We start from the raw sequence: 16,796 nt of genomic DNA, 5'->3' as shown, positions 1-16,796 counted from the left end.
ATTATATAACTGACAAATATTACACTGGCTGTCTATGGGAAGCCCTTAACTTGAATTGGACCCCACACAAGTATGAACAGATATGTGGTATTATTATTATTATTATTGTTGTTGTTGTTATTGTTATTATTATATCTCTGAATACTTGCTATCCTTCGCATGAAAATGCTACGATTTATTATGCTGAATACCAGAAAATATCGGCTATCAGCAGCTACAATGCAGAAAACCCCAAAACATATCGGTCGAACCCCAGTATCGTCACAGAGTCAGCTCTTCCCGACATCCCATAATAATCAAAGAATGCTGTGTGTTGAACTACGGTTCGGGACCAAACACGGACGTGAAAAATGTTTTGTTTTCATGAGCCTGGGTCCTGGGGATCAAAGGCATAATTATTTGTTTTGGGGTCGTCACGCTCACACAAACACTCAGGTCAAAGGTTAGACATGGTAGTCAGGCATTAGACATGGTAGTCAGGCAGAAAGGTCATTCTCTCTCTCTGACACAAAGAAAATATTTCTTGCCGTCCCTCTGGTCATCTCTCGCTGTTGTTCTCTCTCTCTGGGAGGTCAAAGGTCACACGTCGTAGTCGGGCAGCGCAGAGTAGCTGATTCCACCGACCGTCGGAGGGCTGGAGTGGAGGGGAAGAAGCCAGCAAAACACAGAACCTGGAGAGAGAGAGAAAGAGAGAGAGAGAGAAAGAGAGAGAGCAATTAACAATCAATCTGCTGCATGTTCACATGTGGAATTACTTAAAGGAATAGTTCACCCCAAAATTAAACTTCTGTCATCATCTCCTCCCCCTCATGCCAGTGGAAATGGAAACACAGGTGAAGTTAGCGCCTCCCCCTCATGCCAGTGGAAATGGAAACACAGGTGAAGTTAGCCTCCCCCTCATGCCAGTGGAAACACAGGTGAAGTTAGCTCCTCCCCCTCATGCCAGTGTAAACACAGGTGAAGTTAGCTCCTCCCCCTCATGCCAGTGTAAACACAGGTGAAGTTAGCTCCTCCCCCTCATGCCAGTTGAAACACAGGTGAAGTTAGCTCCTCCCCCTCATGCCAGTTGAAACACAGGTGAAGTTCCTCCCTGTGTGTTACAGTATATGGACTAACTTCACCTGTGTTTTAACTGGCATGAGGGGGTGGAGCTAACTTCACCTGTGTTTCCACTGGCATGAGGGGGAGGAGCTAACCTCACCTGTGTTTCAACTGGCATGAGGGGGAGGAGCTAACCTCACCTGTGTTTCAACTGGCATGAGGGGGAGGAGCTAACTTCACCCTGGTTTCCACTGACATGAGGGGGAGGAGCTAACTTCACCTGTGTTTACGCTGGCATGAGGGGGAGGAGCTAACTTCACCCTTGTTTACACTGGCATGAGGGGGAGGAGCTAACTTCACCTGTGTTTACACTGGCATGAGGGGGAGGAGCTAACTTCACCCTTGTTTACACTGGCATGAGGGGGAGGCGCTAACGTCACCTGTGTCTCATTTGGCATGAGGGGGAGGAGCTAACTTCACCTGTGTTTACACCTGCATGAGGGGGAGGAGCTAACTTCACCTGTGTTTACACTGGCATGAGGGGGAGGAGCTAACTTCACCTGTGTTTACTCTGTCATGAGGGGGAGGAGATGAGAGAAATTCCATTTTTGGGTGAACTGTTCCTTTGACTAAATTTGTGCACAACACGCACGCGTGCGCTCACCTCTTCCGAAGACCTCGCGCAGCAGGGCCAGCTTTGGCTTGCGGGTGTGTGTGGGGTGATGGGCCAGCTGGGAGGAGGACGAGGAAGAGGAGGAGGAGGAGGAAGAGGAACTTCTGTCCTTCAACAACAGCCTGTTCTTCATCTGCTCAATGGGAGTCTCGTCTGTTATTATAGAGACCAACTGGACAGACAGACAGATAGACAGACAGGCAGACAAACGGACAGACAGACAGACAGACAGACAGACAAATGGACAGACAGACAGACAGACAGACAGACAAATGGACAGAGAGACTTTAATCAAAAACTAATTCCCAGCATTTTCCTTTAACATGGCATCTGTAATATAAATGGACTTCAAAGTCCCTGGAAACCAAAAATAATTAATCAAAATTAAGCATTTTGAGTTTATCACACCACAGGAACCTATGTTAATAAACCACCAGCCAAATTTGAATGATGATGAACGTCGCAAAGTATATAAATTTAGGTTTGACAGTCAAGAGAAAAGTCACGAGAATCCATTAGAATTTCTCACCCTACATCTGCCGCGGATGGTGTGGGCGTGTCCACAATACTCAAGCGGCAAGAGGAGGAGGGGAGGGGGCGAGGGGGTGGTGGGGGGCGGCCAGAGAGTAACTACGACTTGCAAGTAATGGATGCGGCAAGCTCAATCGGTGTTGTCCAACCTTACATGTAATCCAGATGAAGAGGACACAGCCTCCCCTCGAGAATCCTCGTTCCTCTCAACCTGCGACTGGGCTGTCACACTTGTGCAGTAGTCACAGGCCCCAATTGTGTGTCGCTTAATTTTACACAGCAGAGTGAGACAAAGAGGAGGAGGAGCGGAGCGCACAGACGCTCACACACACACACACACACACACACACTCACACCGTGATGTCTTAGTCTGCCACTCCACATTCTCTCTCTCTCTCTCTCTCTCTCTCTCTCTCGACATGTCTGGACTTTGATAGGCGACGGTAGCGTACGCGCGTGTGAGAGAGGGGGAGAGAGACAGAGAGCTGCCATGGCTGTCTTTAGAGTTTAGGCAACAGTCTCACACAGACAATTTGTAAAATAGCAACCTTTTGGACCAACGAGTTTAGAGCCTCTCCGCAGCCAGCCTTTGTGTTGACGCAATGCGTAGTTAGCTAGCTGCAAAAAGGTGTGGGACCACTAGAACTCTCTAAGAGAGATGGAGGCAGAATGAGCGGGTTGCGCACGTGTACAAAGGTTTTATAGAACGGACCGAGCTTATGACGTGATAAGATTTTTCATTTGAGCACGTCGGGCACTGCTCTCTTCAATGCGGAAGTGGAAATCCACCCCTTTATTATTTAAAGCAATTTTGGGGGGTTTGGGTTGAAACTAATGTCTCCTACTTTCTGAGGCACCCAATTACTCACATAAGACCCTAAATAAGATAGTTAGAAGGTTTTTGTGGATTTTGGTTTCCAGGGACTTTAAAAACAATTTGAGGAGAATGTGACTGTAAACAATACTTATGTGCTTGTTAAATATGAACAAATCCTTCCCTGTGTGTGTGTGTGTGTGTGTGTGTGTGTGTGTGTGTGTGTGTGTGTCTGTGTGTATGTTTACCTGGTCGTAGAAGATGACCATGACAAACACGCCAAACAACACCGACTCCACCAAGAGAATGATGTAGTGAGCACTGAGAGAGAGAGAGAGAGAGAGACAGAGAGAGAGAGAGTAAACAGCAGACTAAGCAGTAGGTTGAACCTGTAGCTGAGGTTCTAAGGTTGATGGAGCCCGCTATGATGTAGAATAGGTAGGCTGTGAATTGCTCAAACTTGCTATCATATGTCGTGCTTGTGCTGCTTCCTTGTGTTTGTCTTACATCATTCTCTTCTGTGATTGATCGCTGATCAGTTATCTAATTAGGCTCTTTGTCGCTAAAGTCATTTGAGTCATGCTTGTGATAAAGGGCTATAGAAATACATTAATTTGAATGATCTAAATAACTAACTGAGTGACTAAATAGATGACGGACCAATTAACTAACATAACCGACCAATTATAAACACCAATATTTCTCCACATCTTCAATTTTAAAATCATTTTTTTTCTTTCTTTTATCTGTCACTAATACCCCTTTCACAGCCAGGGTCCAAGCAGGGTTACTACCAGGTTGATTTGAGGTATGAAGGGTTGACCCGGGTTGCCCGACCCGGGTTTGGCGACCCACCTCGAGAGGTGCGGTGGACCAGGAGTCAACGCAGTGTGACTGGCACCATCTGGGTTGAACATGGCTCAAGCAAGCCATGGTCCAACCCCAGTGGTTGGTATGAAAGTGTTTGGGTACTCGCTCTCCTCTGTCACTCTCTCCTCACTCCTGTACTCGCTCTACCACTCACACTATCAGGTGCTTGCTGGCCGTGTCCTCTCCTTCCTTCTCGGCGTCGCCCTCTCTCTCGCTGCGTATTCGCCACACCCAGGCCGACACCACCAGCACCATGGAGTACAGGCTGGCCATGCCTACAGATGGAGGGACAGGGATAGAGTACATGCCTATTGCCTACAGGTGGAGGAACAGGGATAGGGACGTGGTTGTGGCTCCCGTTACGGCGGGGACGCACCACAAACGTCTCCGATGCGGAAGCGTCGCGGAGGCAGTTTCATGTCGGCGTCTTTGTTAACCGTTTAGACCAGTGGTTTTCAACCTTAGGGTCGCGACCCTAAGTGGGGTCGTCCGGAATTCAAATAGGGTCGCCTGATTTTTTTTTTTTTTTTTTTTTTTTACACACCACACACAATTGAATATTACCGAAGATGATTAGGGTCACATGCGATTTTTTTTTTTTTTTTTGTTCTGAGTTTAAAGTGATAATCTTAAAGATTTCAGTTTTGTTCTCTTGGGTGACACCTATGGCGATGAGTGGTAATTGCAGGTGACATCCAAACTGTTGCATTATGTGACATTACTAATGTCACATAATGTCACTATATACTGCAAAGGCTTCCATCAAAGGGCCATAGCCACAATCAACATTGTGGGTGACTCTTTCTTTTATTTGTTTTTTTATTTAGATGGAAATCTTTGAGATTATAACTTTAAATCAGAATTATGAGATTAAAGTCAGAATTCCGAGTTACTGTCAGAATTTTGAGAAAAAAGTCTGAATTTTGAGATTAAAATCAGAATTCTCAGATTCAAGTCAGAAAAAAGAAGCATACTATGTGACATCACTGTCACTGACGATATTATCGATGGTGTACCGGAATTTGAATGTCTCGGGTCCCTAGATTTTTGTGACGTCAAAGTAGGGTCACAAGCCAAAAAAGTCTGGGAACCCCTGGTTTAGACCGATCACACCGGCTGCTTATTACTTACCACGCCTTATTATAGTAGTGAGATTTTGCAACAACTGGCAAACTTAAAATCATCATTTAAAATGATTTTTTCCCCAAAGTTGACTGGAAAATAAATCTATAAGCTTTCCAGGATTCCTATGACTGGTTGTAGTGCAGCAATAGTAAAAGTAGTGTTGGCAGTAATGTTAGTTGTGTGCTCACCAGTGTAGAAGAGAAACTGGATGAAATATTTCTGGTTCAGTTCCCCGACACAGTTGTTGATCCTAAAACAAACAAACAAACAAACAAACAAACAAAAAACACACACACACACACACACACACACACACACATTACAAATTGAGCATAGCTGCTTAGTGGTTTGATGTTGAGGGAAAGAGTGAATAGGAAAGTGGATGACAAGAGGAAGAGAAAAGAAAGACAAGAAAAAGGAGAAGAAATGGGAGACAGGGTGATGGTAAGGAGGAGGAGAGGACTGAGAGACATGTGGTCAACAATCTGGGTGACAAAATCAAAGGAGAGTAGGGCTGGGCAATATATCAATATTATATCGATATTGTGATATGAGACTAGATATCGTCTTAGATTTTGGAAATCGTAATATCGTGATGTGGCATACATAGGTTTTGTGTTTGGTCCCGGTTTCAAAGGCTGCATTACAGTAAAGTGATGTTATTTTCTGAACTCACCAGACTGTTCTAGCTGTTCTATCATTTGCCCACTCGGTCATTATATCCACATTACAGATGATTATCGATCAAACATCTCATTGTGTCAATATTTTGTGAAAGCACCAATAGTCGGGGAAGGGAAACCCTGTCTCTGCATTGTATTTTGATCACAGTCCTGTCTGGAGTCTGGATTCGAGAGGTGGGCAGGGGGCATGGACAGGTGTATCGGGGGGGAGTGTATGTGGGAGGTGGGAGGGGGTGTAGTCAGGAAAGGGGTGGGCCTAGGGAAAAGCTCTACCAAACATACTGTAACATAACAAAACAAAACATAAAAAATGTAAGTGTGGCTAATATGTTCTAATAGTTAGTGGAAAAGGGTGAGTTTTCATGCACATCTTGTTCCCTCAGACAGCCATCGCAAACCATAACTTCATAGTCATGTCATTTCACGAGTCTCGCATTGGAGGCAATTTGATTTCGGCAAGGCACAGCACAAGTTGTCGCTCAAACATGCAGACGAGTGTAAGGCTGGGCGATATGACGATATATTTCGTCTGGACGATAGAAAATGTATTTCGTATGATATGATGCTCTATCGTTTATATCGTTGTGTTGCAAATCACACTCTTTACGGCAATATTGTCCGTCATTTGGATGACGCTGTGCTTTCTTCATTCATTTTACTCACGTCCACAGTCCACACATGCACCAGACTGTGTCAACAAGCCCATTGTGTCCCTTTATAAGTGGCACAAATCAGCCGTGTGTAGGCTAAAGAGCAGGGAGATGTTACCTCCACTCCGTCCGCCTAGCCTACCCAGGCATTTGCGCTGTGTTAAGTCCGCGTTTGATCCATATTTGCGTGTGTCCTCCTAACGTTAAACCTGGCAAAACATCTCCTCTCATCATCCCAAGGAAATCCCTTGAGGGCTGACAACAAAACGTCTGTCGTTAGCTTTAGCTTTTAGCTTTCCCTGTGTGAGTTGTGTTAGTTAACGTTGTTCTTCTTCTTCTACCGTTTTATTCTTCTTCTACTGAATATGTAGGTATTTTGACGTTGACTAAAGAAATACTGCCGCCTAGTGTCCGCTTTTAGATATGATTAGTGCTAGTGTCCTCTTTGAAAATCGAACTGGTGGCGTGGTTCAGTTTGTGTTTCATTCTACTGCCCTGCAACTAATTATTATTATTTGTGTTGTAAAGAATAGCCATGCTTATCTGTATATATCTTATATTATATGTATATGTATCCTTTGTGAGGTTTGACAACATTTTAACTGGTTCAACTGCTACATAAATAAATGGCCATGTGGTCATTTTATATAAACTATAAATAGAATTTACAGAAAATATGCTATATCGTGATATATATCGGTATCGGGATATGAAATGACTTATATCGGGATATGAGATTTTGGTCATATCGCCCAGCCCTAGACGAGTGGACAGGTAGGCTAAGTCTCCATAATAAATAAATAATAATAATGATTCGATTTATATAGCGCCTTTCCAAGTGCTCAAAGCGCTTCACAGAATCATTATTCGTTCACACCATTCGTACCGGTGGTTCGAAAGCGTGGCAGCCACACATCGGCGCTCAACGGCCCCTCCGACCACCATCATTCATGTCTACATTCATACCAATCATACGAGGCAAGGAGGGTTAAGTGTCTTGCCCAAGGACACAACGACAGCAGCTGGGAGGGAGCGGGGATCGAACCGCCATATCCATATCTGAAGGTTATGGATAAGTTGACCGCCATTTATTGTCTGTTACCAATGACAGTCATTGTCTGTTACCATTCAAAGTAGGCTAGCTTAATAAGCACTTACTAGTTAGCTATAATAGGTATAGCTTAATAATAGCTTATTAAAGGTCCCATTCCGTGCAAAAGCTGTTTTTACTTGTAAATGTAGGGGTGTCACGATACACTCAGTTCACGATACGATACGTATCACAATACTGGGTTCACGATAACGATACGATACGATACGATTTTAACAATATTTTTTTAAACTTGAATAATGACAATATATGACTGGAAAAGTAGTATTTTATTTGAAATGCACAAATACAAAACATGCTGTTGTGGGAAATTGTTATTACAATAACAACTAGAAAAAACATGAGATTGGAGATAAGGCTTATCTTGAAATAGAATGAGTTACACCGTCACTTAGATTTACTTTGAACTAAAAGGTTTCTCAGCAGTATAAATTCTCATTATGCATCTTCAGTTTTTCTTCAAACTCAAACAACAAGACTTTTCTTATTCTATTTTTTATGCATCTTCAGTTTTTCCTGTCAAGTAAACAGTTTTGCCAGAAACTCAATTGAATGGTTTCTCTCCTGTATAACTTCTCATGTGTCTCTTCAGAGACTTGTTCAACTGAACTACTTTCCACACATTGAACTTCAACAAACAAAGACGTTTCTTAGTCTATTTTAGAAAAAAAAAAAAAAAAAAAAAAAAAAAAAAATCGCGATATGAGATTTCATCTCAACGATACATATCGTGACGTTTTACTATCGCAAAATTTCGTGGGACGATATATTGTGACACCCCTAAAATGCATATCGTCGCTGTCGGGCCAGGACCTCGAATGTCACTTTTTTATTTTTTGTCATGAATCAATGCCATTGGTCACCCTTCACGTCTCTGTGTGGTTTTTAACAAATGCAACCAATGGAAAAGCATTAAAACGAGCTTGTGAGTAAATCTCGTAACGCCATTCGCCCTCAATCTGTCAGTCAAACCTCGAAATTCCCCCCCTACCTCCGTGTGTACCCCCCCACGCAGGACAATAAACCCGGAAAAGACACACGGCAGACGCGCTGTGTATTTCTCATATCGTTTTGACTAATCCTGGCTTCCTCTGACGTTAATATATCAATCAAATGTTTTCCAGTTATTCCTAGGCTGCAAACTTGTTTTAACATGCAAATCGGAGTGCTTTCTGACGAGAATAAAGTAACGTTAAATTATGTCAGAATATTTCTCAGCCCATGCCAAAGCCCCCATTCGGCCATGAGAGGCGAGGGGCAATGCTGTTGCTCCTGCGCGCGCCCCCGCGGCCTGGAGCTTGGGGGCTCGTGCATGAGGATGCGGCTGCCTCCCGCTTGACTGGCCATGAGAAAGCGCTTCCAAGTCGGACTGATAATATAAACAACATCATTTGAGCTTATCCAGGTAAGATATTAATAAAGTAATGACACATTCAGCGGGAAACTAACTATAATTAAGACATGTGCCAACTTTGACGACATTTGGTTCAGTAGTTTAAGAGCAAACAGGTTTTTTTTACTTCCTGAAAAGTTTCTGTTTTGGAAATTCGAGGTCCTGGAACGACAGCGGCGATATACAGTATACTGCTGTCATCCCTCCCTGTAATGAGTGGTCACAAGCTCAGAACTGCCACAGTTGGATTTGTCCCTATCCAGCTTCCCCCTGCAGTCTCCTTCAAGCCACACCCCCAAACGCTCTGTTCCCCCAGACGGGGTATCGGGACGTCACGATGGTCCTCAAGCATACTGCGCGGGTCTCTCTCACACAAGCTATCTGCACCATTTTGTCTATAGCCACAAAATTAACACTTCTAGCTGGAGCGACACCAACTGTACGTGATCCAACAACTGCGGAGGTGCATTCGGTAAGTCTAGGCATTTTGAGATGTCCTCTTTAGCATAGCAACGTTAAGTTAGCGATAGCATTAGTTGTGGACACAACCCAGCGTGCTGGTCCACAGACGCTAATCTGATTGGCCGCTGGGAGCCTGGGGCGGGCTCTCCCTCAGCGGCCAATGGGAACTGTTAGTTCTGAATATATTATAGAAACAGACCATTCTTGGGACGCAACGAGATGAGGAAGGGACAACTCCGTCACAACAAATGGGGTTGCTATATTTTCGACAAATTAATCCAGAATCATGTTTTATGGACCAGAGACACACGTTTTTAAGAGGTTACAGCTGCACGAATTGGGACCTTTAAGATACTTGTACTATCTGTTATTCATTTTCTTTGTGCAAATAAACAATAAACAAACATAAATAAACAAATATAGCCGCAAGCGGCGATGCGGGGTCCAAGCTTCCGGTGACTTGGGGGGTATATGTCAGATAGTGCACATTTATTCAGACTTGGTATGTGCACAAGTAAACAAAGTTTGGTTGAGATCCGGTGACCTGACGGTTTCCAAGCAGTACTAGTAGTAGTAGTAGTAGCAGTAGTAGTAATAGTGTTGGTAGTAGAGGGAGTGGTAGCAGTAGTAGCAGCAGAAGTACTAAGAATAGTAAATGGTAAATGGACTGCATTTATATAGCGCTTTTATCCAAAGCGCTTTACAATGTGCCTACATTCACCCATTCACACACCGAAGGCGGCCAGCTGCCACGCAGGGTGCTGGCACAGCCATCGGGAGCAATTTGGGGTTCAGTGTCTTGCCCAAGGACACTTCGACGTGCGGACTGGAGGAGCCGGGGAACGAACCACCAACCTTCTAATTAGTGGACAACCCGCTCTACCTCCTGAGCCACAGCCGCCACTATTAGCCAATAGTAGTAGTAGTAGTAGCAGCAGCAGCAGTAGTAGTGGTGGTTGGCTGTTATAGCGCCACCATCTGGTGGATTGGTGTAATTTTTTCCTTTGAGTAGTGGGTGATGTCTTGAAACTTGAAGTAGTACTTGGATAGAAAGCAGTTTTTGTGTACAATATCCCTTTAAGTATCTGGACAGAAAGTGGTATTTGGGTAGAACATACTGTCAATACGACAAGTACTTCTCTGGCTCTGCAGATACATATAATATGGTCTACAAAGTTAAATACAACAGTCTGGATAGCTCACTTGGTAAAGCTCATGACTTATGCTAAGTAAAGACTATTGTGGTTCAAAGTTCAAACCCCATGTGGGATGAACAATTTTCAACTTCAGACAGTTAAGTCAGTTATAGTAATTAAAACCCCACATGAACTTTTTCAATATCTTGGAAATGTTAGCTGGAGATTGCGTGGCTGTGTTCAAGAACGTGTTTTGCAACAGGAGAGGTTAGTTCTTGTCTCATGATGGAGCTTTTGTGTTCTGAAATCAGAATTTTCAGTTGTCATTGAGTCTTTCCCACACACACATCAAACCATAGGGCATAGTGGCGTCCACTACAGAACGTTGATGGTTTTATCCCTGAAATTGCTTTTGATGACTATAGCCAGCACCCTGCATTGCAGCTTGTCATGCAGTCCATTTACCATTAAGGACATGTCTGTATTACACACATAATCCACCACTTTACATTAAAAGTCTGCCCTGAATGGAGGTGTTTGAACTAATTGGTGTGGGTTGTGCTGTTACAATGGAACTAAAGTAAAGGTAAAGTCCCACTGATTGTCACACAATGTGTGAAATTTGTTCTCCGCATTTGACCCATCCCCTGGGGGAGCGGTGAGCGGCAGCGTGCGCCGCGCTCGGGAATCATATGGTGATCTAACCCCCGAATTCCAACCCTTTGATGCTGAGTGCCAAGCAGGGAGGCAAATGGGTCTCATTTTTATAGTCTTTGCTATGACTCGGCCGGGGATCGAACTCACGACCTCCCAGTCTCAGGGCGGACATTCAGACCACAAGGCCACTGAGCTGGACACATGAGTGACAAGGATAATTCAGATTTAATTCTCTTTTTGGACCTTTCACATCTGAAGACACAATAATGTATTGGAATGTTTTTCCTTTCATATATCTGAAAGAAGGCTCCCAGCAAACACAATTACATCATGATGATGTTCTGATATCATCTTTCAGTGACGTCCAGGACTAGGCCAAATCACAGCCGATTTGGGGATCATTTAGACATCTACACAGGAATGTCAAGAGGACGTCGAAATATGACATTACCATAAATAGGCATATTCAGTTATTCTGCTATGTACACAGTGTGTATTCAGCAGCGTTATACATAATTATATCCAGATTAACCTTTATTCTACATTTTCAAAAAATAAAACAGTTACCTGGCCGTGGTTTGAACCCAGGACCTCCAGCTTTGGTGTCTGCTACTTTACCCCTAAACCATCCTTCCACAGCAATGACAAGGCACGGATATAACCTTATTATGGCATAAACTTGTTTTTATTCAAACGTGGGTGTCAAGCCTTTGTGGATCGGGCATTACTGTGTGACATCTAAACCAACTATGTATTATGCTACAGCAGATGCAGAACCCCAAAACACATTAACCCCACCCAAAATGCTACATTCCAACTTCCAGTAGTAGTAGTAGTAGTAGTAGTAGTAGTAGTAGTAGTAGTAGTAATAGTAGCAGAAGTAGTAATAGTAGTAGTAGTAGTGTTGGTAGTAGTGGGAGTGGTAGCAGTAGTAGCATCAGTAGTTGTAATTGACCGGTTAATGAGTTGTGGGCAATTTAGTGTTGGCGTGTGTTTCATTAAAAGTTTCGAGATTTAGCATTTCAAAACGGTTTCACGTATCCAAAATCCTTTACTAACCTTAGGTCGGTGTAGTCCATAGATGGCCCAGAAAAAGTTTTGTGTGATTTGGCCAAACGGTCTAGGAGGAGCTCGCAAAAGTAGGTTTTTGATCAAATTCAAAATGGCGGAAAATCTACCACGCAGAAATGGGCGTGGCCTAGTGGGTTAGATACATGATGCTCCAGGGAAACCAGTAGATGTGGAATTTTGATTCTACAGCTCGCAGTTCAGAAGTTATGGACCGACAAACGTGAAATTGGCTGTTATAGCGCCACCATCTGGTGGATTGGTGTAATTTTTTTACTCTGAGTAGTGGGTGATGTCGTGAACCTGTGTGGAAAGTTTGGGTGATGGGGGGTGTATGGTTTCTGAGATCCACACACTTTTAGGGCAGGAAAAGAACAAAAGTAAATACACAAAAGTTTAAACATTTATCATTTCAAGACGGTTTCACGTATCCAAAATCCTTTAATAACTTTGAGTCAGGTAAGTCCAGAGATGCCACAGAAAAAGTTTAGGCTCATTCAGGCAAATGGCCTGGGAGGAGATAGCAAAAGTAGGTTTTTGATAAAATTCAAAATGGCGGAAAATCTAGGCACACGCAAATGGGCGTGGCCTATATGGATAGATGCGTATTGATCCAGGGAATACAGCCGAAGTGGAATTTTGATTCTACGCCTCACAGTTCAGAAGATATGGACCATAACGCGAAATGGTCTGTTATAGCGCCACCATCTGGCCGATATGGGTAATTTTTTGTTTCTGAGTAGTGAGGCACATTTACAATCTATGTGCCCAGTCTGGCTACGCTGAGCATTACAGTTTCTGCTGTACATACAGTTTTACCGGAGAAGAAGAAAAAAAATAATAAATATAGCCGCAAGCGGCGATGCGGGGTCCAAGCTTCCGGTGACTTGGGGGGTATATGTCAGATAGTGCACATTTATTCAGACTTGGTATATGCACAAGTAAACAAAGTTTGGTTGAGATCCGGTGACCTGACGGTTTCCAAGCAGTACTAGTAGTAGTAGTAGTAGCAGTAGTAGTAATAGTGTTGGTAGTAGTGGGAGTGGTAGCAGTAGTAGCAGCAGAAGTACTAAGAATAGTAAATGGTAAATGGACTGCATTTATATAGCGCTTTTATCCAAAGCGCTTTACAATGTGCCTACATTCACCCATTCACACACCGAAGGCGGCCAGCTGCCACGCAGGGTGCTGGCACAGCCATCGGGAGCAATTTGGGGTTCAGTGTCTTGCCCAAGGACACTTCGACGTGCGGACTGGAGGAGCCGGGGAACGAACCACCAACCTTCTAATTAGTGGACAACCCACTCTACCTCCTGAGCCACAGCCGCCACTAGTAGCCAATAGTAGTAGTAGTAGTAGCAGCAGCAGCAGTAGTAGTGGTGGTTGGCTGTTATAGCGCCACCATCTGGTAGATTGGTGTAATTTTTTCCTCTGAGTAGTGGGTGATGTCTTGAAACTTGAAGTAGTACTTGGATAGAAAGCAGTTTTTGTGTACAATATCCCTTTAAGTATCTGGACAGAAAGTGGTATTTGGGTAGAACATACTGTCAATACGACAAGTACTTCTCTGGCTCTGCAGATACATATAATATGGTCTACAAAGTTAAATACAACAGTCTGGATAGCTCACTTGGTAAAGCACATGACTTATGCTAACTAAAGACCATTGCCGCTCAAAGTTCAAACCCCACGTGGGATGAAAAACTTTCAACTTCAGACAGGTAAGTCAGTAACAGTAATTAAAACCCAACATGCTGCCTCCTTATTTTGCGGTGTTTCATGAACTTTTTCAATATCTTGGAAATGTTAGCTGGAGATTGCGTGGCTGTGTTCAAGAACGTGTTTTGCAACAGGAGAGGTTAGTTCTTGTCTCATGATGGAGCTTTTGTGTTCTGAAATCAGAATTTTCAGTTGTCATTGTGTCTTTCCCACACACACATCAAACCATAGGGCGTAGTGGCGTCCACTACAGAAGGTTGATGGGGTTTATCCCTGAAATTGCTTTTGGTGACTATAGCCAGCACCCTGCATGGCAGCTTGTCATGCAGTCCATTTACCATTAAGGACATTTTTGTATTACACACATAATGCACCACTTTACATTAAAAGTATGCCCTGAATGGAGGTGTTTGAACTAATTGGTGTGGGTTGTGCTGTTACAATGGAACTAAAGTAAAGGTAAAGTCCCACTGATTGTCACACAATGTGTGAAATTTGTTCTCTGCATTTGACCCATCACCTGGGGGAGCGGTGAGCGGCAGCGTGCGCCGCGCTCCGGAATCATATGGTGATCTAACCCCCCAATTCCAACCCTTTGATGCTGAGTGCCAAGCAGGGAGGCAAATGGGTCTCATTTTTATAGTCTTTGCTATGACTCGGCCGAGGATCGAACTCACGACCTCCCAGTCTCAGGGCGGACATTCAGACCACAAGGCCACTGAGCTGGACACATGAGTGACAAGGATAATTCAGATTTAATTCTCTTTTTGGACCTTTCACATCTGAAGACACAATAATGTATTGGAATGTTTTTCCTTTCATATATCTGAAAGAAGGCTCCCAGCAAACACAATTACATCATGATGATGTTCTGATATCATCTTTCAGTGACGTCCAGGACTAGGCCAAATCACAGCCGATTTGGGGATCATTTAGACATCTACACAGGAATGTCAAGAGGACGTCGAAATATGACGTTACCATAAATAGGCATATTCAGTTATTCTGCTATGTACACAGTGTGTATTCAGCAGCGTTATACATAATTATATCCAGATTAACCTTTATTCTACATTTTCAAAAAATAAAACAGTTACCTGGCCGTGGTTTGAACCCAGGACCTCCAGCTTTGGTGTCTGCTACTTTACCCCTACACCATCCTTCCACAGCAATGACAAGGCACGGATATAACCTTATTATGGCATAAACTTGTTTTTATTCAAACGTGGGTGTCAAGTCTTTGTGGATCGGGCATTACTGTGTGACATCTAAACCAACTATGTATTATGCTACAGCAGATGCAGAACCCCAAAACACATTAACCCCACCCAAAATGCTACATTCCAACTTCCAGTAGTAGTAGTAGTAGTAGTAGTAGTAGTAGTAGTAGTAGTAATAGTAGCAGAAGTAGTAATAGTAGTAGTAGTAGTGTTGGTAGTAGTGGGAGTGGTAGCAGTAGTAGCAGCAGTAGTTGTAATTGACCGGTTAATGAGTTGTGGGCAATTTAGTGTTGGCGTGTGTTTCATTAAAAGTTTCGAGATTTAGCATTTCAAAACGGTTTCACGTATCCAAAATCCTTTACTAACCTTAGGTCGGGGTAGTCCATAGATGGCCCAGAAAAAGTTTTGTGTGATTTGGCCAAACGGTCTAGGAGGAGCTCGCAAAAGTAGGTTTTTGATCAAATTCAAAATGGCGGAAAATCTACCACGCAGTAATGGGCGTGGCCTAGTGGGTTAGATACATGATGCTCCAGGGAAACCAGTAGATGTGGAATTTTGATTCTACAGCTCGCAGTTCAGAAGTTATGGACCGACAAACGTGAAATTGGCTGTTATAGCGCCACCATCTGGTGGATTGGTGTAATTTTTTTACTCTGAGTAGTGGGTGATGTCGTGAACCTGTGTGGAAAGTTTGGGTGATGGGGGGTGTATGGTTTCTGAGATCCACACACTTTTAGGGCAGGAAAAGAACAAAAGTAAATACACAAAAGTTTAAACATTTATCATTTCAAGACGGTTTCACGTATCCAAAATCCTTTAATAACTTTGAGTCAGGTAAGTCCAGAGATGCCACAGAAAAAGTTTAGGCTCATTCAGGCAAATGGCCTGGGAGGAGATAGCAAAAGTAGGTTTTTGATAAAATTCAAAATGGCGGAAAATCTAGGCACACGCAAATGGGCGTGGCCTATATGGATAGATGCGTATTGATCCAGGGAATACAGCCGAAGTGGAATTTTGATTCTACGCCTCACGGTTCAGAAGATATGGACCATAACGCGAAATGGTCTGTTATAGCGCCACCATCTGGCCGATATGGGTAATTTTTTGTTTCTGAGTAGTGAGGCACATTTACAATCTATGTGCCCAGTCTGGCTATGCTGAGCCTTACAGTTTCTGCTGTACATACAGTTTTACCGGAGAAGAAGAAAAAAAAAAATAATCGGAACAGATACAATAGGGATCCACGCACTTCGTGCTTGGACCCCTAAATATAGCCGCAAGCGGCGATGCGGGGTCCAAGCTTCCGGTGACTTGGGGGGTATATGTCAGATAGTGCACATTTATTCAGACTTGGTATATGCACAAGTAAACAAAGTTTGGTTGAGATCCGGTGACCTGACGGTTTCCAAGCAGTACTAGTAGTAGTAGTAGTAGCAGTAGTAGTAATAGTGTTGGTAGTAGTGGGAGTGGTAGCAGTAGTAGCAGCAGAAGTACTAAGAATAGTAAATGGTAAATGGTAAATGGACTGCATTTATATAGCGCTTTTATCCAAAGCGCTTTACAATGTGCCTACATTCACCCATTCACACACCGAAGGCGGCCAGCTGCCACGCAGGGTGCTGGCACAGCCATCGGGAGCAATT

At 43.5% G+C, this 16,796-nt stretch overlaps 1 protein-coding gene across 1 annotated transcript in view; it reads right to left on the bottom strand.

Moving 5' to 3' along the window:
- Nucleotides 1-579: 579 nt before the first annotated feature.
- LOC310780025 (palmitoyltransferase ZDHHC3) overlaps nucleotides 580-16,796 on the bottom strand; it is a gene marked incomplete at its 3' end in the record, with an annotated part of 30,903 nt that continues 14,686 nt past the window's right edge. The window contains exons 5-9 of the mRNA XM_083640561.1: nucleotides 5,243-5,304; nucleotides 4,084-4,204; nucleotides 3,308-3,380; nucleotides 1,706-1,886; nucleotides 580-671 (exon numbers count right to left, since the gene is read on the bottom strand). Of these exons, the coding sequence (XP_083496687.1) occupies nucleotides 580-671; nucleotides 1,706-1,886; nucleotides 3,308-3,380; nucleotides 4,084-4,204; nucleotides 5,243-5,304 (529 nt within the window). The remainder of the gene's footprint in view (nucleotides 672-1,705; nucleotides 1,887-3,307; nucleotides 3,381-4,083; nucleotides 4,205-5,242; nucleotides 5,305-16,796) is intronic.

The sequence above is a fragment of the Poromitra crassiceps genome (genome assembly GCF_964638095.1).
Source record: "Poromitra crassiceps genome assembly, chromosome: 7".
Taxonomy (NCBI): domain Eukaryota; kingdom Metazoa; phylum Chordata; class Actinopteri; order Beryciformes; family Melamphaidae; genus Poromitra; species Poromitra crassiceps.
The sequence above is the reverse complement of the archived record's forward strand: the minus strand, read 5'-3'. Positions and strand labels throughout refer to the sequence as shown.